This window comes from Cynocephalus volans, chromosome 6 (genome assembly GCF_027409185.1).
Source record: "Cynocephalus volans isolate mCynVol1 chromosome 6, mCynVol1.pri, whole genome shotgun sequence".
Classification (NCBI taxonomy): Eukaryota; Metazoa; Chordata; class Mammalia; order Dermoptera; family Cynocephalidae; genus Cynocephalus; species Cynocephalus volans.
This window is the reverse complement of record NC_084465.1, coordinates 17,487,808-17,512,333: the sequence shown is the minus strand read 5'-3', so window position 1 is coordinate 17,512,333 and position 24,526 is coordinate 17,487,808. Positions and strand designations below refer to the sequence as shown.

Below are 24,526 nucleotides of genomic sequence, written 5' to 3'. Positions count from 1 at the left end.
CTGGTGCAGAGCAAGGCCGCATCCCTCGCCCAGATCCGGGATCAGTGCTGGAAAGCTCGTGGGACAGCAGATGACAGCAATACCTTGGGCTGAGGAGAAGGAGTTGGGAGCAGATGGGCTTGAAACGGTGTGGAAGGGGCAACGGGAGCCATGCAGGAATCAGCAGTAGGACGCACTCAAGGCCCTCTCTTTAGCCACGTGCTCATCCCTGCAGAGTTTAAATGCAGTGGTGGGTCATGGACATCTTCGGAGCTGTTAAATAATTCCTGAAGGGCTCAGTAACTTCCGAAAGATGTCACTTGTCTTATGACCGGTCTGGTTCCAGGATAAATAAGCATGCCAGGCAGAGTGTACAGTGATTCCAAACAGTTTAATGTAATTCCAAGACAAAGTGTGATTACATTTCTACACATATACAATATGCATATGTGAGTTTACAAATTTTAATTAGTAAGTCGTTTCACCTCAGAGACCCAAAAAATGATCAAAAAGAAACTGTGAGTAACAAGCTATAACATAGTTCACCACAATGGGACCCCCTTTCTCACCCTACAGTTAGTAATATTACAATTAAAATAACTATATTCTTCTATAATTTTTTCTGTTAAAATCATCTCATAAATTTACAATGCTATTATTAGTTTCCAAGACTAATATAAATTCACTCCATTTTTCTACAACGAAAATGATTATTAATTTAGAAGCACACGACGTCATGATGAAAAACACAAGCATTTTAGTAGCAAGGACTTGATCAGTTAAGAATTAGTTTTCTTGTAAAACATTCTAAAGCCAAGTAAAATATCCATTCTTATAACATACCTATAATATGAGACTAAGGAATAGGTTACATATAGGTCTACAACACATTGGTTTGTCTTTAAAAAAAAGTAGACATTTATAAATAAAAAAGAAAAGAGGGACAATTCACATAGGAAAAGGAGGTACACAAGAAAATACTGTTGCACGCAGTAATTTTCACACAGATTAACATGGATTAACACTTTTTATTACAGAAACCGTACATGAAGGAACACAACAGACCAGGGCTTTCATAGGGTATTGAGACTGAGCTGAGATGACCTGGGAGAGAGATCAGGCGAGATGACCTTGGGAGGGAGCCGCGTTCCTCGGGCTGGTGACTGAGTGCCGCCAGGTTCCCTCTTCCCTGTCTCATTCTGGGGAGTGAGTCTTTCTATCCAGGGTGTCCTGAATTCACGGGCAGTTGAAAGGTAAACATTTCTACAGATCTGTTCTCTTTCCATCCTAATGGATACCATTTTTGGAAATGTGATATAATATTGGAGGCTGCTGCTCAATACATGTGGTCAAAGCAAAACGGGATGGAAAACTCCAGTTACTCTGATGGGGCTGCCCCCTCACCCATCCGTGCCCTTCATGCTGGGCACCCAGAGGGAACAGTGGTACCCTTTGGGGCCACCTGGCTCGGCTGTCGTGAGGGGCATGACAAGGGCTGGCTGGGCCTCAGCAGCCTGAGACACTGAGACACGGCCTGGACCGTCTACTACACCAGCGCTGGCTCCGACCTCTAAAGAGCTCCTCTTCCTCCTCATCCATAAAGCTATACTTCTCCTATCAGAAATTTGGTTTGATATATATATACACAAACATATATATCATCTATATCTATACAGTGATTCTACTAAACTAGAAATTCTGCTGCCCCAAAGTGTGACTTTCTTGTCTACTTCATTTGGTTAAAAAAATGCACACAAAAAGGATGAAGAGATGCTTTGGGGGCCAGAAATGATTGTGCCCTGGAAAGTCCATGGAAGAAAGCTTTAAATGAGCAGTAACACAAAAGAGAGGGAAGCCAAATGGTTGGGGGAGCGACGGACTTGGAGGCAGCGCAAACAGGAGTGTCTGCTTTGCAGGGGGAGGGGGCAGGGGGATGCCATAGGCTCCGTTCAGAAGTCACAGAAAGCTACACAGGATGGGCACAGTCAAGTCACTTTCCACTTCCCAAGATCTTCCTTATAACCTGAGCCAAATTATGAAAACAACAATAATAAATCCATCGCCCCTTCAGCCCCGCAGGCAACTCTCTGAGGGGGACGTGAGACTCTGAAGGCTAACGGGGCCCTTCCTGTGGGCTCTTAAGCTTCCTGGGTGCCTGGTTGAGGTGACAGGGCTGAAGTGACAGCAGGGCGGAGGCATAGGTGGCTACAGGGACAGTGACCCAACACGAGGAAAGGGGGCAGTCCCAGGACAGATTTGTTTGGAGACTGGTTGAAACTAGAGAGAGCAATGGCAGAGCCCTTTTTCATATACAACATACTTATTTTTCAAAAAAAAAAAAAGCCAATTTCTATACCTCTAGTTTTTGAAAATATGGGTAAGCCCCAAAGACAATGACACAAAATCCATTTGGTTAATTAATGCAAAGGGAAAAAACCATACAAACAGCAACATGGGAGTATGATTAGGATGGATGAGATGAAAAATATTTTACAATAACATTTCTAACAAAAATGGTAATAAGAACATACTGTCAATGCAGTTCACAGAGAAAAAGCAAATGCATTATTTTTTTAAAAGTTCCCTGGTCCCAGGTGTTTTGCGGTTTTCAAGGTCTTATCTGCTAAAGGAATTCCCTTTAGATCACAGTGGGTCCTCTGCAGTTTGGTTGCGGCATGAGAGAGAACAAAAAACGGACCGAAACTCTTAGGGAAACTGGCATCTTCCCAGTCTGTTCCTGCACAATGGGGCCCATTCCCACCTCTGAAGCATCTCTCTTGGCATCACAAATATGATCTCCATTTAGGTCAGGTCTCAATGGAACTCCCAGCTCCCCAATTCCTTCTCCTGCTCAGCGGCACTTAACCATCTCTGAAAGGAATCCAAGGTCCCCTCCCACTGAAGTAGGTTTCAAATCTAGGTTTGACAAGGAGTGAAAGGTAAATATATCCTTGTACATTATTTTGTCTTGAGGGAGAATGAATAAATGACAACAGATACATGGAAAACCCAGCCAATGAACAAGGGCACGGGGGTATAGGGTTCTCCCCTGCAAAACATTGATCAGAATGTCGCCGGGGGCCACCTGAATCCCAGTGTCTTCTATTGCCTGGTGACCAGAAGTCAGTGGATCTGTTAATTAAATATTCAAATCAAGACAAAAATCAATGAACCATGTATCTGTTCTTGCTGCCTCTTCCAAGATGTCAAAGAGGAGGCCATGAAACCAAGTGTGGACATGACGTGGCACAAGAGCTTCGTGTCTGGCCCAGGCTCTGGACTCACCCACCCCTTCTCAATCAATCTGACTTCCTTTCACATGCTCCTGAGTTCACACGGAGACCAAGAATGTGGAGTGAAATGCATGTGCTGCGCTACAGAACAGTGTGGGCAGGACACACCTGCCTTGGGGAGACATGGCCTCCTACTAAGAAGGCAATTGCTGGGGTTTGAAGATGTCAGTTATCAACAGAAATTGTCTTTAAAAAGTACCAGTTTAAATGTAAACTATAAAACACTTTAACTATAAACTGTAGCCAGAAATATGCCTAAACATCCAGTCAATTATTTAGTTTGCTCATTTAAAATGTGACTCTCTTGATATCTCAGGGGGCTAACAACATTTTACAGTAGCTAAAAACATATATACTCAACATGTGCACTTGAACATAACATTTGATTACAACACAAAGAATAATCTCTTCCTTGGTTTAATTTTTTTGTAAAGATGAACTATTTTCAGAATTCATTTAAGCAACAATGATTAGGGTGTGCATTAATCATTATTTTCAGCCCACACAGAATTCATAGTCTTTTAAATCCCAAGATCAAACTGGCTACATGATTTCAAAAAAGGCTAAAACCAGGATGAATGCCCACATTTGAGGTAATTATTGCCATTAGATCACAGTTTGTGTAAGATAATGTATCTAAAACCTTGTAAAAAAAATCTCTAGGTGTTCTGTCAGAATTACAGAATACCTATTCAAACCAACCAAGATCTCAAATTCTGATTAGCTGGGTTTGCTTCCAATGGAATTAAAGTTCTAAAAGATTCTAGAACTTGTGTAAACTACCTAAGAATTAGGCAAACAAGCCTGGAGCCAGTTAACAAAGAAGTTTTTAAAAGAAAAAAAGAAACGAGAAACCCACCCCAAACAACTGAGCAGATATTTCATAACAAATAATAGTTCTTTAAAAAATTAAAGATCTAGCCTGAAAGCACTTCTAAATTCTTGCCACCTTTCAACCAAAAATAAAAGTGCATCTGTGTTACTATTAATCTCATACCAGGGCAAGACGCGCTACTTCCTTAAATCTGATAGTTGGCTGATTTTCCTCAGTTTATACAATTGTTGTTTTCCATTTCTTTGAGAAGGATATCTATCTGGAAAGAAAACTTTATTTTGTTCTTCTACCTAAGTCATCTTGTCTTTCTTCCTTTTTCTACAGAAAGAAAAAAAATCCTGGACACCAGACCCACACGTGATATTTTCAAATTTGGTGTGAATCCCGCATCTGGTTCTGCCCAGAGCTGAAGAGTGGATCTATTACAGAGATCAGAATTGTCACGGTATTTATCAAGTGCAGTAAAAAATAGCATTTTGAAAAAATATATACCTTTAGTATTGCCTTTCTAGAATTAACTATAAGGAAGAAAAATTATTTTTTTTAAAAGAAGAAAAGAACACTTTTTTTCCTTCAGTCTTACAAGAGCAGCACTACTAAAGCAAGTTGGCACACTGAAAAGAAATCTAGAAGCAATCCTATTATGAATCAAAATAACAGAGATTTTCTCTAGAAGTCAAACTAGTTTTGCCCCTGTTGCCTGCATATGCGTCAGGACTCCCTCTCTGCACAGACCTTCTGCTGAGTTCTGCGATGAGAGGATGGCACAGGGTAACAGTCCTCAAGGGCCTTTCTTTGCACATACGCACAGGAGACGGCTGAGGCTCAGTCTGGAGCTGTGTAGACCCTGTTTCAGACCCTGGCTCTCCTGCTACTAGCTGTGTGGCCCTGGGCACATTATGAGCTCTGCAAGCCAGATGCCTCATCTGTCAATGGACCGATATGGCAAATCTCACGGGGTTATTATGAAGACTAAATTAAACATGACAACCAATGAGCATTTCTTAGCACAGTGTTTGGCACACAGTTAAATGGGAGTATCATTAAATGGTTCATCAGAAAGATGAGGCCACTCATTGCTATTAATTAAAAAAGGGAAACAAAATCACACCTCAATAAAGCCCTGATTGACACAAAATTGACTAGCAACTTGAGGATTCTAGATCACCGTTGTATTGTTTCAACACATGCCAGTATTTTACAGCGTCAGCTTCCTCATCTGTAAATGGGGGGCAGTGTTCACCCCTCCTTGTGGGGATGTCATGAGATGAGGCTCACAGAGGGCTTGGTGCAGGGCCTGGAGTGCTGAAAGCATTCAACAAACGCTGGCTACTCCTCACCTGTGGAATACTGCAAGTTCTAACAAGTAAGAGATGGGCAACATAACGCTTTCGTGTAGGGGTCTGAGACAAGGGGCTCTCAAAGGCTTGTGCAAGTCCAACTGGGGGCACCGGGAAGACCCCCTCTGGTGCTGGTGTTCTGTGACAGTGTGACTGGCAGGGGCAGAACTGCCTGGAGCTAGCTCTCTCTCAAACTTCTAGAAGTTGCAATGAAGACAACTCCTACTATCCCTACTAAGCTGGGTCACTAGAGTGAGGCACGGTGCCAAAAGCCTTTCAGGGGCTTCTCTTGTGTCTAAATCCTATTTTGCCATCTTCAATTCTCTCCTGGCCTGAGATTTGACTGGGTCTCGACTGTGGCGTTTAGATGTGAGAGTCCTAAGGCATCAAAGTGGAAAAGTACCGCGACCCTGAGCTCAGCCCTGGCGTGCCTGGGCCCTGATGCAGCGGCCCTGCCTGGCAGGTCTGCTGGCTCCATGCCCGTGGTAATGCGAGAAGAGTTATGCCACGTGTCGTGTGGTGCCTGTGGTTTCCCAGCAGCAGCATTTAGGGTCACTACTCCAACTCCTCTTAAAAGGTAAGTGCAGTTTTGAAATAAACGCAATTAAAAGAAACAGAAGAGAGGAAAGAGAAAGACAAATGGAATGCATCACTAATGATGCCATTATTGCCCAGAAAGGAGTGAGGGGAATGCCATTGTGTCCTGATCTGAGGTGTCTTTGAGAAGGGTTCTTTGGCTAAAGAAAGGAACAGTTTCACCTTCCTTTCAATTTGGTAAGGACATCTCTGGCCTGCTTAATTTTGAGGCTTCCCCATTAGAAATCTGTAAAACACAGTAGAAAGAAAAGACACAAACAGGGAAAGAAGCCCAAAGTTCCTGGGGCAGGAACGTGTCGTGGCAAAACCCCTCACATGGGACCACGCCTCCCTGTGGGATTCTCCCTGCTAGTTGAGGGCACCTAGCTATTTTCTTCTTTCCATTTTCTGTCCTAGCAGCCATGTGACAGGCCAGCCAGAGCAACGATCCCCCATCACCCCTGCCCTGAGCAGCCGACAGAACTGGGATGAAGGCGGGCGAGCCACGTGGCTCTCTCCACCAGGAACCACCAGCAATACTTCCTTAAGCCTCCTCACCTCCTCCCTCTGGTTTCCAAGAGCGTTTGCTCCACCCGCTCATACCACTCGCACAACCCAAATCTTCCACCACAAGCGGTTCACAAGTGAGTGTTTGCAGTTCCCGAGACCTAACCAAGGGAAATCATCCTGCTAGCAGCTGTGCTAAACTCCCCTGCCCTTCCCCACGTCCCACACCCGGGCAGGTGGAGTCCTCCAGGGTGAAGGGGGCGAAGGCCGGCTGGCTTCCACAGCCTGCAAACAACTCAGCTGCTGGTAAGGCTAGAAACCCAAGTACAGTCCAGGAGACAAACGTGGGTTTGCTCCTGACCTTCCTTTTCTTCTGAATCACTTTGACCACACGCTCCACTTCACAGTAGTAATTGGCATCAAGTCTTGGACTCTCCCACCCATTGGCTTGCTCACCCCCTCCCTTGGAAACATTGCAACATCATGAAGAGGCATGAAGCATGGAGACAGGGGTGCCAATGCCCTGACAGGCCAGCCAGAGCCCGGCGAGCAGAGGCAAGTCGACCTGTGGCTCTTCAGGCTCCCAACAGACGTCTCTTGACCTGTCCTTTTCAATCTTCCCCTCTCACTCTGGACGATGTTTCTAGATTATCTGTGGTCTAAACAAGGACTAGGTTGTCATCCCTCTGCTTGAGAGCTTTGTCCGAGGGACAGCATCCTATTTGCTAGGGCGACTCAGTGCTGGAGGACCTGATGGGAGATTTGGGAAGTGTGCTAATGAGCACCCACAGAACTGGCCCTTCCTGCTGGGATCGTCTCATGGGGCCTGTGATGCGGCAGCTCCATGCTTGGGACTAGAGGAGGCATCAGGTGAGGATGACAAGGGCGTGCACTAACGTTTGCTGGGCGTCCATGGGGCTGGGCACTGCCTGATGTCTCACTTCCCTTTGGTAAAGCCGGCCACTTCAACCCTTTCTTCATCTGGGGCCTGGTAGTGTCTGGGTTTTGTGGGCAGCGTGGGGGCACCCATCACACACAGCGCAGTGCAAAGGGGCGTGGTCAGGGCTGCAGGGCTGACAATTTCTGAGGGAACGTGCCTGAGTGGCTGCTGGACTTTGCTCAGGGCTCCTCTGGCCTCCTACTCAGCCTCCACCCTTCCTGGGCTTGCTAGAACTGTGTGCTGGGGGGATGTGTCAGAAGCGGAGGGGCAGAGGGAAGACGCGGGTGGTGGGCTACTGAGTGGAAGTAGCAGGGAGGCACCACCTGCCCATCTCTTCCATCAGCTTAATATACCCAGTGGCTGTCAGGAGGGGACAACCGTCTCTTCATTGAAGGGTATAAGCCACCCTCCGGGTGTGCTGACGGGAAAAGGGTGGGCTGGGTTAGCTCTGGGCAGAGAGAATTTTTCGCTTAAATAACAGATGTGAGGCAAGCCAAGGATCTGGTTAGCAGATTTCAGAAGCACAGAAGAGAGAACAGAGAACAGGGGGGAGAAGCTGTCTCTGGTCAACAGTCAGGGACTCAGCATTCCCGAGTCCACGAGATGCCTCCCCAGATGACGTCCCAGGCCACTGGGAATTGAGAAAAATACAGTATTGATGGTGACCTTGTTGTCAAGAGCACTCTGGGCTGTACAGAAAAAGAGACCTTGATTCTTATGCAATCTGTTGTTCTGTGGTAGATCTTTCTTGACGGTTCTCTGCATAATAGAGATGACAGAAACAATTTTCCTAATTCCTGGCTCTTTCCTTTTTTGTCTGACAAAACTGGACATCTGTATGTCCCTCCTGTCTACTTATATACTCACAGATATAATAAAATAAGTTTAAATATTAAAGAGAAAACACAAAGATACTTAGAATAAATGTGCATTTAAAACCCTGACTAAAATATCAACATGATGATAATGATCATAATTACAATGGTAATAACAAAAATAATTAGTACAGTAATATTATCTTTATGAGCAGCATGGAACTTTTATTCCTGATCTGGGAGAAGAAAAGGAAAGAAAATGTCAGGTGACAGAGTAAGAAGCTTCCAACTTATGCAGACAAAAGAAATTTCTTTGAAATGGAAAGAACATTTTAAGTTGTCTTTTCCCTGAAAAGACCAGATCTAGAAAGGGCTGGAACTGAACTGTGCTGGGGAGTCCAGGGTGCTACCCAATAAGGCAAACAGAGGCTCATTTGCAGCCAAGACTAGACACCCTGTAGCACGGTAGGAGGAGATTGGATGGGACACTGCTGCCATCTGGCTGCCAGAAAGTCCCTCACAGATGATTTTCCAGGCTGGCGCGGCTCTGGCTTGTGAGTCCTCTGAAGGCTTTGTCCTCTGCCCCTCTCTGAACTGACCATTGTCTCAGAATGATGGCACTTCTCCACCTCCGGATAAGGACAGTATTGCTCATGGCCCCGAGACGAGAGCACCTCCCTGCTAGCACCCGCTTGGTGGTGTGGTCTGAGTCTGGGGACCTATTTTCCAGTTTGAGGACCTATTTCTTTATAAGTATGAATTTATGGTTGGGGTGGGGAAATTTCCAGAGTTATTTCACAGCTATGAGCTAAGTAACAGCTTTGTTACTGAATTAGGTTGGATATCACCTCAAAAACCCCTTTCACAGTAGATCGCTCGGGGAGACCAGAGTGAGGAAGGAAGGGAGGGAGGATGAGGATGGGACTGCTGGACCTGGAAAGACCTCTTTGCACCTTGGAGACTTGGCTGTGGGGTCAGTTAAGCACTCAGCATCAGAATCGAGCACTTAGAACCTCCCTTTTAAGCCTCATCCTTGACCGTAGTCTCCCCATGCATTTCAGAGTTATTTATTATGAATAGAGAGACACCCACCCACCCCCTCGCTCCCAGCCTCCAGCAGTGTTCAAAGGCTTAGAAAACTTCCAGAATTTATCAAGGGTGCAGAGAGGGCAAAGGGCAGATTTCTTTGGAGACTTAACTGTCCGTGGGAGTGTTTTCCAAAGTGCAGTGTAAGACCCCCTGGCCACCCTCATAAGCATTGCTCCAACCTCTGTCCACCTGACCCCTCAAAATCCCAAACCAAAATCATGTCTTGGGCAGACCTAGGTAATGTGAGGAAAGAATCAATGGCAGACAGAGGTTGGTGGTTGTCTATAGAGGGAGGGATCTGGAAAAATCATGAGAGCAAACACAGCCCAGGGAGCTGGAGGATAGAGTGGAGGGGTCGGGGTGAGAGGGATGAGTCTGGGAACACCAGGCTTCTCATGGGTGGAAGGGATGGGGGGACGCAGCCCAAGATGGGGACTGGCCTGTTCTCCTTCCTGCAGACGGTGCCACAGGAAGGTCACGGTGGGCCTGGAGGTGGCTGCCTGGCAAGGCCAACATTCCTAACACCTCTGGTCCCACAAATGGCAGAGCTGGTCTGATGAGCAGAGTGAAGTGAGAGTGAAGGGCAGCTCTCTGGGTCTCTGCCCCCAAAAGCAAAACTCAGCTAACGCCATCCCTGTCACCAGCAGCGCCCACCCATCATCCATCTCCTACATCTCTCTCCAGATGCGTGGATGCTCTCCTCCCAGCCCCTGCCAGCCTTCTGCCAGCCAACAGCCCAAGACTGACAACGGGAAGCAGAACTAAGAGAAAAAACAAAAACAAAAACAAAGGAATGACCAGAGTCAAATGTCACAACAGAAGAGCTGAGATGTGATCTGACTAGCCTCGGTCAGTTTCTTGGAGTACCAGTGGAAGTAAACCCTTACACTGCGTCTGTCGTTCGGTAAGGCACTAGGAGGGAACGATGTAAAATCAGGACTGCGAGGGCGGCCGTGGCCAGGGACACGCGGGAGGGTGGCTCCCCCACGCACACCCCTTGCACACGCGCTCGCATGCCTGGACCGCCACATTGGTTACATGCCTATGGTATACCACTTTTTTTTTGTGCAATTACACTGAGGAACAGTCTATTGGCATCACTGGAGTTGAACACAAGGTAGAAAGCAGAGTGCAGAGTGCTACATTCTACTAGGGTGTCCATGATGACCACACCCTGCCCTATGTGACTAGGGGTTGGTTCAGAGAAAGTCAATCTTCAGAAAAGAAAAAAACTAAAGTTTGCAACACACATTGTTAATGATATTTGAGGAATAACACTGCTTAGGGATTTATCCAGAGTGCTCAGAAAGAGAAAATCTGCCCCTTCCCCAGGGGATCTTCCCTTGGCCTGGCCGTTCCCCAACATTCCTGACAAATGAGCCACAACTGGGTTTTGCCAACCCCAGACCAACCCGTGTATATCAGCTTCCTCAGGCCACAGCCTGACATTCTGGAGGGGTGTTGACCCTTTAGAGTTCTGGAAAAATCCCTAATTCTTATGTTCAATTAATTAAAAATCTATTGGATTTCCATATCAGGTGTCTCTGACAGCAAATTCTTCAAGGTTACTTGCTGCCATACGAAAATAATCTTTGAAAAGTTCATAGATAAAGTTCTTCAAAAACTGGGGCCCCCCACTTCCAGAATCTTCCTGTTGCTCTCTTCTTCTCCTTTCCAGTTTGGTACAGAATGGGTTCGTGAGCTGTGTTGTTACTGACGTTTTCTTTTTTTTTGCCTTTTTCGTTTTTAAAATAAAAAGCATAGATTTCCACCCTCCTTAATTCCTTCCTTTTTAAAATGTTCTCTTCTCTGCTCTAAGTCCTCCCACTTGCTAGTTCAAGTTTCCTGTGTCCCGTCCCATTCCCTGCCCCCTCCCCTGCCCCGTTTGCATTGTTTGTGTGCGGCATCTTCAGTATAAAAAGCCAGCTCCCACCTCGGTCCCAGGAGCTCCTCCCCTCCTCCCGTCCTCCCTCGGCCGCCCCCCTCCAGTGTTTATATGTAAGGGTACTGGTTGACCTTGGCAGGGCTCAGTGGGTATCCAGTGTAGACGGTGGAGGCTGGTGAGGCGCTGATGTAGGTCTGGTGGGCGAACTGGGCTGGGTACTGACTCGGGTGGATGGTGGGTGAGGGCAGGACGCGGGGGCCCATGCTCACGGGGACCTGGTGGACGATGCTGGCCGGGTAGGCAGTGTGCTGCACAGTGTGGCGCGCCGAGCCCTGGGAGGCCACCAGGTGGGCCACAGTACCGGTGGAGCCCAGAGCTGCTGGTGCCGTGTAGGTGTAGAGGTGGGGCTGGGTGGGGAGGTGGGCAGCGGCGGCCAGGTGGGGGTGGACAGTGCCGTGGCTGGGGCTGTTGTGCGGGAAGGAGTACGGAGCCTGGGCCATCGTGGGAGTGATGTAGGCCTGCTGCCGTCGGTGGCTCCCGGTGCGCTCCGCGGTGATGTGCTGCTGAGCCTGAGGGGGAGGAGCACCAGAGAGGGGCCGCGTTAGGGGCCAGGCATGTGGGGTCGGGGGGGGGGGAGGGGAAGAAACAGCAGTAGGGACAGAAGATGCTTCCTTCTGAATGCTGAGAAAGTAACCACCTGGCCTGCCCTTCACCAGGCTGGGGTGACACCCGGACACAGCCAGCTGCAAAGTTAACAGGAGACAATATTTTTCCTGAGAACATTCTGTAGGTGGGAAGTGTCAGGAGGACCCCCTCTTTGAGTGGTGGCTGCCTTCTTGCTCACCACAAAATCTCATCCTCTAAAACTGTAGATTTGCAGAAATGCTGCTGTTTGAAATTCCATCAGTTCAAATGAAACAGCCCTCTCTTACCTGGAGAACCCAAGTCACCATGACACACAGATGTCCTGCTCCAGAGGAGGGGTTCTGAACACCAAGTCCCCACTGATTGCCCCTCTGCAGTTTCTGAAGAAGCAGGACCCCAAGTCCACTTTACAACTCGGGCCTGATGCTGACCCTGCTGCACACAGCCCTGCCATGCGCCCACTGAAACTCTGCTTCCTTTACCCTTCACCTCCACTCTACCCTCCTTCATCCAAACCCTAGTGCAGCTCTTTTCCTTGGTTTGGGGTCTCTGGTGTGTGGTATCCCTCACTGCAATGAGTAGGACTGCAGGTCTGTCCCTGGTGTGCCAGGATGCAGTGTTTTACCTGTTACTGCGCTGAAAGAGCAGTTATGTGGGCCATCCTGTTGTTAAGCTCCGGCACCATGTCACTAACTGCTTTGTAACATTAGACAAGTCACTATGCTTTGGGCTGGCTCTCTGTGAACCAGTGATACCTACTTCCCCAAAGAGGACTCATGTTGGAAAGAAGCCACCAGAGGTCACTCAGGGTATGTCGCACCACCAGCTGGTGGGACTATAGCTCTCGGAAGCTGAAGGATGAGGGGCTGTGGGGCCTTGCCTGGGTGGGGCTTACCTGGCTGAGATTGAGCGGCTGCTGCTGCTGGAAGTGGGGGCCTGGCCGCTGCTGCCGGTAGGCGATGGCTCCAGATGAGCTCCCTGAAGAGTGACCGCTGGTGGAGGTCACATTGCTGGAGGACTTAGACTTGTAGGAGGACGAGTGGTGACTGGTGTTGACTGTGGGAAGAGGAACAGGTCACAGGTCAGAGGCAGGTCCTCAGCCACCAGAAGATGCTATTCCCCTAGAGAACAGTGGTCCTGCAGGAAGGAATGCTGAGGCTGGCCAGTCACTATCAGCCTCATCTCCCCCAGACCCAGTTAGGGTTTGGTCTTCACTCTGGATTGGCAACTGCGCTCTGGCTTGTTCCCTTGGTTGGGAGGGTGGCTGGGGCCGCAAATGATGGGGAGGAAGCCAAGGAAAACAGAAAAGGAGCAGGAGAGGTGAGGTGAGCCGATTGCCTGAGGCTGCGCCTGCAGAGGCGTTACTTGTGGCATCTGGGAAATGGGTGGGCGGGATCCCTGCTCCGTCCCCTCCTAGGTGGTTGTGAGGATCAAATGAGTCCGTGCTTATGATGGGACCTGACAAACAGCCAGGAGGAACAACAGAGGCTAAAATAACCCTCAGGAGTCACCTGGCCTAGTCCCCTGACCCCATGCAGGACAAGATGAATTCATCCAGGGAACAGCCCTGAGAGATGAACACGGCCAAGCACAGTGACTGTCCCCTTGTGACGGACAGAGAGGCCGAAGAGTGGAAAACAGGGTGATTCTCCTAAGGCACCTACATGGCTGACAGCTGGCTCCACGTCTTGTTAAATGCAGACTCTGGCTCGGTGGCCCTGAGAGTCTGTATTTCCTCCAAGCTCCAGGGGATCTCACGCTGCGGCCAGTGAACAAAACTCTGAGCAGCCAGGGGCTCTAGAAAAGAGTCAGTTTGTACCCCAAGTAGGATGGCTCCCATCGTGGCCAGCCAGAGGGAGCCAAAGCAGCCTCTCCAGAGCCCAGCTGTTTGAACTCATCCAACAAATGCTTTTGAGCTCCTGCTGTGTGCCAGGCTCTGCATGGGGGTGGCACAGGGAAGGCTGAGATCATGAAATAAGGAGGGGTCGCAGACCATGCAGATGAGGGAGTGAAGTAGCTGACGGCCACCAACTGGCCGAGTCCAAAGAGGCTGCTGGAGCAGGACAGGTCCTAATTGTGTAGCTGGGCCGAGTCAAGAGCACAACAATGTGCAGGGAGTTTTCTGCTAGGCAGAGGTAGTCTGGGGGACCCCTGCTGGACAGCGCTGGCTGGTGCTCAGGTGGGCTTTTAGCCAGAGACCCGGTCAGAGCCCTGCAGGTAGGACCATCACCCTCTACCCCATTAAAACAGAAGAGATGTTTTACAGACCCCCAAGGTCCCTATACCTGAACTCTTCTACAGGAGGGGCCTGCCTAACACACCAACGGTATCAATAAATATCTAAGTGAAATTTCAGATCAGTGAACCTAGAAGCGCTGGCCACATCCCCCTCATTAAGCAGAAAACACAGAAACAGTAGCAGCAAAAGCAATGAGCAGACACACACTATTGATAACATACTGGGTTTCTTCAGGGGCAAGCCTACACATTAGCTTAGGAAAGCATGGGAGGGAGAAGGTTCCAGACACCTTCTCTGGGCTCTCTCGCTCAAATGTCAACAAGAGCAGAAAGAGTGGAGTTAGTAAGAGAAAGCTATGTCAAAGCAGCCTGCAGCTGTGCTGTTTGTGACGGATGGGTCAGAAACCATAGTTATAACAAGTATTGCTCCTATTGCTTGAAACCTAAAGAACAGGGAAGAGTTAATTGAGAAGTCTTCCAGGTGGGAAGCCTGGCAGACGGTCCTCTCCAAGGGCAGGCCAGACTGGAAATGAACAGCAGCACGGGGCCAGCAGGGCTGTGTGGCTTCTGCTGCTGGCTGAGACGTGGGCAAACAAAGGCAAGGCTGCCCTTGGTCTGAGAAAGACTGAGGAAGGCTTTGCTCGAGGGAAGAGAGCACGAGTGTTAAGGGAGAAAGGTAACGAGTGACCTTATTGTCATTGTCCTTTGTTTACCTGAGTACTTTGCTTGTGTCTTGTATTCAGTGATTTGTTTTTCTTCATTAAGTTTCTGGAATGTGACTAAAATACTTTTATTACCTTGACTTTCTAGGGAGGACAGGGGTATTTCTGTGATCTACATTTTTACTCTTGATGGACTTTAGAATTACTATCTGACATCAAAAAGTATAAGGAGGGTCTAAGAGAAGACAGGAGAGTTCTTAGCAGCTCTTCTGTGTCCCATTCAGGATTGCAGTTGGGGGCTACCATCTGAGATACAGACACACACTGACAGATACACCAGGGAACAGATAACTGAGTCTCAAAAGACAGGACCACATATCCCGGAGGAAAAAAAAAAAGAACTGGGATAAAATTAACAGGGTAGAGAGATTTATATGAATGAGATTGTTTTTGTCAATCTTGGTGTTGAGTGCTCAGTGAATACCAACCCCCAGCAGAGTGGGACTCCATGGCAAGGCAGCTGGGACCACCACGTGCACACACAGGACATGGCAAAATGGAGAGTGCTGCTGCTTGCCTGCCTCCCGGCATCTCTCTAGAACCAAGCAGCTCTCTCCAAAGGCTCTCTCTCTAACACAGATGAATGACAACCACGATGAAATAACTGCCAGTCAACGTGAAAACAGCTTTTGACACAGGGAATCCACTCATCCACTGAACTCAGACCTGTCATCCCACAGACTCCCCAACTCCACAACTGTCCACATTTGAGGAAGTTGCCCAAGTGGGGGTGCTCAAGAATCATGTAAAGTGTCTAACATTAGGGGAGAAGCCGCAAGGACATATTGCAGGATGTCCAAAGACAGGTCTCCATCTCATGTTCAGCAGCAAGAATTCAGAACAGTTATATTGGGGTCTGAGCATTTTAGGCAAACACAAAAGCCTAATAGCATCTCAACTAGACATCTGTGGTAGTTAGTATATAATTGGTGAATCTGGTCATTCTTGGGGTAGAAGGTGCTAAATATTAATGAACCATGCAGTCAAGACAAGGCTCTTGACTGAATTGGGTTGGATCAATTCTATTTCAAATCCCAAGGTGATGAAATCAAAGAGGAGATGCCTGAGGCTGGGCCAGGCAAGAGAGATGCTGATTAATGTTGAGAGAAAAGTGCCTCCAAAGGTCCCAGCCTCATAAGGACAAAGGGAAACTGGAAACCTGGGGACAGGAGATCATGGCACACACCGAAGGTAGCCTCCCTGCCCCTGAAACCAACAGCCCCCTCTCCCCCTCAGTAAAGGGAGAGCTGCCTCCCTGGGGAGGGAGGCAGCGGGTCCTAATCAGGGGCCCCCAAATCCGACTGTGCAGTGGCACTGGGGTCCTGCCCACCGAGTCAGAATCCCTTGGGCAAGTGTCCAGGTAGCAGTGTTCTTAACAAGCTTCCAGGAAAGTCCAGAGCCAGCCTGGCCTTGGTGGAGCAGATTTGCATTTGGGAATTAGGGCCCTGAGACCCAATGCTGTGCTCACATCAAACCCAGTTAGGCATTTAAAGACCCCCCAAAACCTGGGGGATGGGGGGCTTTTGTGGACCCAATGTGGTGTAAAAAATAGAAAACTGCAAATGCTGGCTATCAGTACAGCTGGCTCCTCTCCCTCACTCAGCCACAGTGCTACTGTGCTGCAGCCAAACGCCTTCCTGCTCGGCAGCAGGTCCTGCGCTGTGCTTCCTGTCTGGGCTCTGGCTGCAGATGTCATTTCTCTGCTCCTATTTCAACTTTCTGGGCATTTCGTGGTAATTATATTTGAGGGAGAAACAACACTAAGCTTGAGGGATCTATAGTTTGGGTCTGCAAAGTGAAGAGGTTAGAGAGTTACAGATGAATGGGTGACAGAGCCCCCAGCATTCTGCCTGTTACTGTCATAGCAGGGACAGGAGATGCAGGCTGGGCCAGAGCAGAACCCTGTGGCCAGACCCCTGGGAGGCCCAGCCACATGGCCTTGGGTGAGTTGGTTAACATTCTGTGCCTCCATGTTTTTACCTGTAAAACTAGGGTACTGATGGTAGCTACATGTAGGGTGGTCATGAGGACTAAATGAGTTAACATATGTTGAATGCTTAGTGTCTGGCACTTAATACTTAAATACTAAGTTTCTAGCACTTAAGTACTTAATAAGTGTTGTTGGTGTTATTATTATTGAACCCTGTCCCCCACCTAAAGCTGATGCTCAAGGAACAGGTGTCTGCACCAAGCTGGGACAATCAATTCCAGTTTCCTGGAAATGGGGAATTGGAAGCCTGGGAGTCTCTGGCTCTGAGTCAGCATGAAGGCAGCTCCAGAGAGTGGGTGTTTGGCCTCTAGCGGCTCAGGTCCTGGGAGTTCTGCCTCCTGCCCTCCCTGGGACTTAGTTGTTGAACTTTCTCTCAGCCCTGCATCCTTACAAAATGACTGTAACTAACCAAGGGACCTGGAAAGGCTCTGTGAGAAATCCTCAGCTGACCTCAGAGCCACAGAAGGGCGACAGCACTGTGAGAACATGGACTGTCACACAGACAACACTCATCCTGACCTGAGTGGCTCAGGGAACCCCTGAAACCTGTGACACCCTGCGAGCTCCATCTGGGTGGCTGAGACTGGTTCCCTTGGCCTGTACAGGTCACCTGGGCACCAGGAAGCTGAGGAAGGCTACCTTCCTGGTTTTTCTAAGTCTAGGATGGTTTTGCAGCTAAAGGCATATATTAGTACTGAGCAATGCTACCAGCTGGGCAAGGGCAGGCACCAGACAATGAGGAGTGGACTTGCTGCTCACTGGGGCACAGGTGGCACTCCCCACACACTGCTTGAGCTCAATCTTCAGAGTCAAGGTTTCCATAAGCATATATGTAAAGAGTTTGAATATGATACAATACACATCACAGAAATTATATCCTTGGAAAATATTTACACTTAATGTGTGCCGGATATAATTTTAAACAATTATTTAAGGGATTTCTGAGCAGAAAACTGTGCAGGTCACTCTCTAAGGAGCCTTGTGTCCTGGAATGAACTACTTTGCCTCGCAGGTCCCTTTGGTTACTGCGAGAGAATGTTGCTTCCTGTCAGCGTTTCCACCAAAATATTTGCCTGGGGAGAAAAAGAGGGTTTTTGGAGAAAGACGTCCTTGTGGCCTTGTGGAAGGGCCAGCCTCATTTTCTTTCGCTCACAAGGTTGCCTCACAGGGGCTTCAGCCTGGTTCTCTGGATCTGGGTCACCATAAACTAGCATTAAGCACAGTCTGGCCCCTGTCAACCAGAACACAATGGCTGGCATCTGGCACCACTGCAGGGGTCCCTTTTCCCCCAGAGCAAGGCCTCCTTCCTCCAGGATTCTCTGGCCGCTGGAGAGACTGTGCCGTGTGGGATTAATCTGCTCTCATGTCCCCCTTATGCAGCAGCTCAGCAGCCCTACACTTACTGCTCAAGCAGGATTCTGTGGGAACCACGACCCCACCCCCTTTGCATCATGGCCCACAGCAGTGCTGACTCTGAAGCCACAGCCTCTCGGAGCCCGTGCTGTCTTGACAGTGTGGATGGGGACCAACCAGGATATGATAATGGAGAAACTTCAGCAGGCTGTGGGGATGGCTGTGTTTAATGAATACTTCTTCAGAGGAAAGGTGGCTGGGTAACTACAAAGTCAGGGAAAAAGAGCTCTGACATGGATGTCTGAAAGCGTGACCCCACCTGGGCTACCACGCCACCTTGGGTGAGGCAGTGGACACGGTGGAGTACAAAGTCTACAGCTGTTTCCACTTCCCCTGCAGGCAGAGCCTCTTGGTGCAAAACAGCCTGTCACAGGCTCTGTCGTCAGCTTTAGGGAGCATGTCCTGTGACGCTGACCCCCACCGTGTGGGCTATGTCGCTGGGTGGGAAAGTCCCTAAAGACCCCATCCTGAGTCCCCCTCCTCACCCTCAGTGCAGCACCTGGAGGGCCTACACCCACAGGGCCTTACACAGGGTGACCACTCAGGAGGACTCCCTGATCCCCTGTAGCAACCTCAGGTGCCAGTGACAGGAGGGCCCTCTTGAGGAATAACAGCGTCTCACATCTAAACAAAATCTTGGCAGTTTGTATCCCTCTGCCTCTAAATGGTGCCATCCTGAAGGTACTGGCTCGCTTGGGTGTGGCTGGTGATGGTCCATGGCAGAAAAGCAGGACATGCAGATTTCTTCTGGTTTAGTTCCCTGAGCAAGGGCAACACTGAATAGATGCTACTGTATGTGGTGCGAGCCACTAAATTTATTTAGAAGGTTAAGTTTTCAGCCTTTATGCTAGGGCCCAATTTTTCAGGACAGCCTTCACGGGTCAGCAGATGTCCTTTTAATAAGGCAGCATGTGAGGAAGGGAACATACGCAGTTCTGATCTCTTCTCCCAACAGTGACTTTCAAGGAGGAACTGAGAGGAGCCTGTTTCACCCTTTCCTAGCAAGACTTCAGAAGGTTCTTCCTAAGCAGAAAGCCCACATACCACCAGGGTTTCCTGGGAGAGATGCTAGATGCCAGCCAGGAACTCCCCAGCCAGGTATCAGTCCAGACCAGTGGATAAGGAACTGGGCAGCTTTGATTTTATATTTATCAACCTAGTTGGAATCAGAGCCATCGGTTGGAATCAGAGCCATCGTAAAAGCAGTGAGGGATTGATTATAGAATTAAGAAAGGAAAACGCTGCTTATACAGTGTGATGTGAAGCAGATTCCTACCTTGGCTACTTGAACAAAATCCTCAGTAAGGGTCGGCTGCAATAATTGGGCACTTTCTGTTTTACTAGCACACAGCAACATTTCTAGCAGCAGAAAACAAGAAAACCAGTTTCCAGAGAGATGTTCCCGGCCTGCCCTGGCCCCAGATTACCTGGCACCAGGCTATCACATTCCACCAACACTTCGCTGGCCTGGGTTTTCAGGGGTGGCACAATGATCGTTCTGGGGTTCCCCGTGCAGTGGCTCTCCAGGCCTCCCTTGGTGTCAAAGGTGTTGGTGGTGCTATGCCCGGTGCGCTGCTGCACAGAGTAGGGGCTGGTGTTGCTGGAGGAGTCGGAGTAGGGAGAGTCATGGACAGTGACACAGCTGATGACGTTTTTTCTTTGCTTGGAGACAGTGCTGAAAAGGTAAAGGGAGAAGGCTATGAGGTAAGACACCAAACCAGTATTTCAGGAGAACCTGCTGTGTGAAAAGGCCCTGGCTATGCCCTGCGGCATGGGTGGGAAGTGGAAGGGCAGAGGGGAGCCCTAGGACTTCTGCTCTGCTTTAACCCTTCTAGGGAGGCTGGGCATACAAATGTCACCTGTCTAACCAGGAGCAGGGGCTGGCACTGGGCCCACAGGAGCTTCTGGAAATTGGTGAGTGAGAAGCTTCTGGGAGGGCCTGGGCTCTCCCCCCATGTGGCAGAGCTCAGCAGAGCTGTGAGGACACACAGGTAGCCCAGAGGTATGTGGCAACCCCATCTGGGCCTCCAGAATGGGACATCTGAGCAAGTGGAGAGAACCAGCAAGAACCAGGCAACCTGAGGACCTGGTTTGGGAGAACACCGCTGGGAGGGAAATGTCACAAGCTTGTGAGACCCAGGCAAGCTAAAGCAGCAGGGAATGGGACATCCAAAGAACCAGGATGCAGCAGAGGGATGGGAGAAGAGCCAGGCTCTGAGGAGGCTGACCCCACAGGGCATGGTTCAGACACGCTGAGAAAGAGGTTGGAGCTGGGTCTGACACCTTCTGCCCTCTTTGTGCTCTAAGGGTGTTCTGGAATGGCTTTGTGTGCAGGTCAGCCAGGATCTCTGGGAGTCCCCTTCTTAGAGGAGCCAGGCCCTCCTGCAGCTTTCCTGCCATGCTGATGCTACAAGGAACCCCTCTGAATCCCTGGTCTTCTTCTTCTATCTGGAACCTAATGTGTTGATAGGGAGGAACTGGCTTTGGATGGCTCTTGGCTGGTGCATTTTTTTTAGAGGTATTTATGTTAGTGTGGTTACTTTGGGAGAAAATTCTGTCTGCCTCTAAGCTCAGGGAGATGCTGGTGGGATGATGGATATGGAATTTATTGCTTATTGTATAAGGTTTTAAAAATGGATGTTCATCTATTTCTGCATATTGATTGTTCATTTTTAAGAAATAACAATTGTCTAAGCAAGCTGGTCAGTTTTCAACTAATTTGGTATGAGAAGAAGCTGGTATTTATAGAGTCTGATGGAGTCACAACACCCCCTGGGGTGTCTGGCCCAAGGTCACACAGCCAGGCTAGGACAGGCTCTTTCTAAGACGGATCTCTGCTGCCCCTAGGCCCCCAGCAGCCAGGAAGAAGGTAAGTGGAAGGACAGAGCAGGGGTGCTAACCTACAAGAGGCTGAAGGGGCTGGTGAGGGCCAGGCCCACAGGAGGCCTTGGCCCCTGCTCCCTGTAGCCCAGCACAACTGACCCCAGGACTGGATGATTCTTCCAGTGGCTGTACACTGTGTCCTCTCCAGTTCAGGGTAGAAGGGTCCCTAACTGTGTGTGTGGTAAGAACATGGGCCCCGCAACCAGATGCCTAACTTCAGTATGTGCTTGGACCTAGGCAGCTGTTCAACCTCTCAGTGATTTGGTCGCCTCATTGGTAAACTGTGGGCAATAAAACTACCTATGTCATAGGCTTGTTTTTTTTTTTTAAAGATGACCGGTAAGGGGATCTTAACCCTTGGCTCGGTGTTGTCAGCACCCCGCTCAGCCAGTGAGCGAACTGGCCATCCCTATATAGGATCCAAACCCGTGGCCTTGGTGTTATCAGCACCGCACTCTCCCAAGTGAGCCACAGGCCAGCCTGCCCTAGGCTTGTTTTGAGAACTAAGTGAGAATATACAAGTGCCCTGAATAGTGCACAGCACATAAGTATTCTATAAAAGTTAGCTGCTATTATTATTATCATTAGTTGTGTTACCTTATAGCATGTGAAAACAGCTTTGCAAAAAATTTATCTACACAAAGAGAATTCTATCTGGAAAAGTTTATTCTTTGCTTGTCTATGAATAAACCAGAAGACCGATAAAAGAAAATTACAACTTATCAGTTAGATATCTTGGAGATCTATGCTAGGTGCTATAGGGAATACCTGTATAAAGAAATATATGTCTCTGTCCTCAAGGAAATTAAAATCTCAGTGGCAGACTATGTAAAAACATGACAAGTTAAACAGTAAAATCTTTAAAATAAGGAGTTAAAGAGAATAATGGATGTCACAAAGTCTTCTGTGATTAACTGTCAAATGCATCCTACAGATGACTGTTAAGAACTCTAAAGAAAGTGAAGGATGAATTGGCTGCATATATTTACGGCTCTTCACATTAACTTAAATTAAATAGATAAATTTTAATTAATAAAGACCTATACTTCTCACTTGTAACAGTTTAAATGAAAAAAGCCCATATACTTATTCCTCAAAAAGCTAAGCATAGTTACTATATGACCTGGCAATTCCATTCCTAGGTTTGTACTCAAAAGGACAGAAAGCAGGGACTCAAACATGTATTTGTATGCCAATGTTCGCTGCAGCATTACATTAGCCAAAAGGTAGAAACAACTTAGGTGTCCACCAACAGATGAATGGACAGACAAAATGTGGTATATCCACATAATGGAATACTATCCAGTCATAAAAATGAATCATGTTTTGATACATGCTACAATACGGATAAACCTTGAAAACGTTAGGTGAAATAAGCCAGACATAAAGGGACAAACAGTATATGATTTCACACAAGAAATTTCTAAAATAGGCAAATTCATACAGACAGAAAACAGAGGGAGGGAGGGGAAAATGGGGAGCTACTGCTTAATGGGTATAGAGTTTTTGGTTGGGGTGATGGAAGAGTTTTGAAAACAGACAATGGTGACAGTTGCACAACAATATGAGTATAATTAATGTCACCAAACTGTACACTTAAAAATGGTTAAAATAGCAAATTTTATATATATTTTACTACAATTAAAAAAAATGAATATACTAAAAACCATTGACTTGTACACATTCAATATGTGCATTGTACAGTATGTGAATTACATCTCAGTTTAAAAAGAAGTTCAGAGGTTCATTCAGACACCAAAGAGCACATGAGATCCAGAGTCCTGGGTGCTCTGGAGCTGCGCAGCTGCAGCAGGGCTCAGTAGACACTCCTGGGGGGCAGAGGGAGAGGGCACAGGGATGTGGCACAAGAATTAGAAAGTGGGGCTCCAGAAAAAGGTCCCTGAGCCTAGAAAGTAGGGAGAAGGCCGAGTGTGGAAAGCAGAGGAATGAGGAGGGAGCAGAGGAAGGAAGGAGGGCTGCCTTAAGAGGGGGACAAGGGAAACCTCAGCTGTTTCCATTCTGGGTGGGGAAACGACTAGCCTACGCAGAGTCTGTTGTGTAATAAGATGTTCCTAAAGGGAACTCTCCCACTCTGCACCGTTATACAGTGCTCCCAGGGCCAGGGGAAGAGCTGGAGGCCGTGACTCTGCACAGCTCCCGGTTCCCGAGGGGATGCAGGGAGCCGGCGCTGCCCCGCCCTGCACTCTCGGCTTCGGTCACAGCCCCTCCTGAGTGATTAATAACATGAACACACAGTGGCTCCTCTGGTCATCTCACAAGAAGAACAGTGTTCTGTTGCTGTACATGTTCTGTGGGGGAGAGCCCCACATGGAGACAGAGACTGGCTCCCAAATGTGTCCTGGGAGCTGACATGGCCCGCACAGTGGCCCGGATAAACTATAATGTTCATCTAGCTGCAATGTGCTTTGAAATCCACTGCAAGAGATTACCCATGGCATTAAAAGATCCACTGTGAGGGTCCCTAAAAGGTTATTAAAGACATTTAAAATAGGCTTCAGACTACTCCTAATTGGGAGAGGAAATAAATCCCTTTAGAAGATGTACCTTACATGTAGACCCAGATCTGGGCAATTCTTGCTGGTCACATTTTCCTTAGGTTCTGAGTAGTTCAGAAAATGAGCAAATCAAAAAAAATCTATCTATATAGATCTCTCTCTATATATATATCTATCCCCAACACTAATTTTGGCTAAACTGTAATCTGTCCTCAAATAAAATTCAAATTAGGCATATTTGGAATTCTTCACACAAACTTGGAAATTGTGGAGAAGCTTCAGCACAAGTAAGAATTTTCTAATAACTGAACTATCTGAAGATATAATGGGCCACTTCATGAATCAGTGAACTGCTTGTTACTGAAGGATGGTTTTCTGACAGTCTGGTCTAGATGACCTGTGAGGATTTAGGGCCACCTCCTGCGTGGAAACCCAACAGGGAGCAAGCCTTCCCACCAAGGAGTGTCAGTGTCTTGCTATCTACCAAGGAGGGTGGGATAAAACCTCTGTTAACTTTTCATGAGTCCCCTCCCTTCACTGTAGATTCTGGGAAGGCCCTCTACCTAATGAGCAAATATGCTGCCTTTTTGGATTTACATGTGACAGTTTAGAAAAGGTGAATTAATTTGATAGCTGTTTTAATCTCTTCTATTGCTAGAAAGCTCTGTGCTCTACCTGAATACACTATGCACATTAGAGAACTAATGGGAAGCTGTTAAATGAGTCACTTTAAAAATGAGCACACATTTGAGATCACTACTGTGGATTCTCTAGGCTCATCTGTATTGGTACTACTGGGACTTATTCCGCTATTGTGTCTAATTATTATTGACAGCTTATCAATCCCATTATGAGTTGGT

The 24,526-nt window shown here is 48.0% G+C and overlaps 1 protein-coding gene across 4 annotated transcripts in view; it reads right to left on the bottom strand.

The window, feature by feature from the left end:
• Nucleotides 1-351: 351 nt before the first annotated feature.
• HIPK2 (homeodomain interacting protein kinase 2) overlaps nucleotides 352-24,526 on the bottom strand; it is a 188,589-nt gene continuing 164,414 nt past the window's right edge. For all 4 annotated transcript variants that reach the window (XM_063099934.1, XM_063099935.1, XM_063099936.1 and 1 more), the window contains exons 13-15: nucleotides 19,695-19,942; nucleotides 12,800-12,960; nucleotides 352-11,828 (exon numbers count right to left, since the gene is read on the bottom strand). In XM_063099934.1, the coding sequence (XP_062956004.1) occupies nucleotides 11,367-11,828; nucleotides 12,800-12,960; nucleotides 19,695-19,942 (871 nt within the window). In that variant the 3' untranslated portion in view covers nucleotides 352-11,366. The remainder of the gene's footprint in view (nucleotides 11,829-12,799; nucleotides 12,961-19,694; nucleotides 19,943-24,526) is intronic.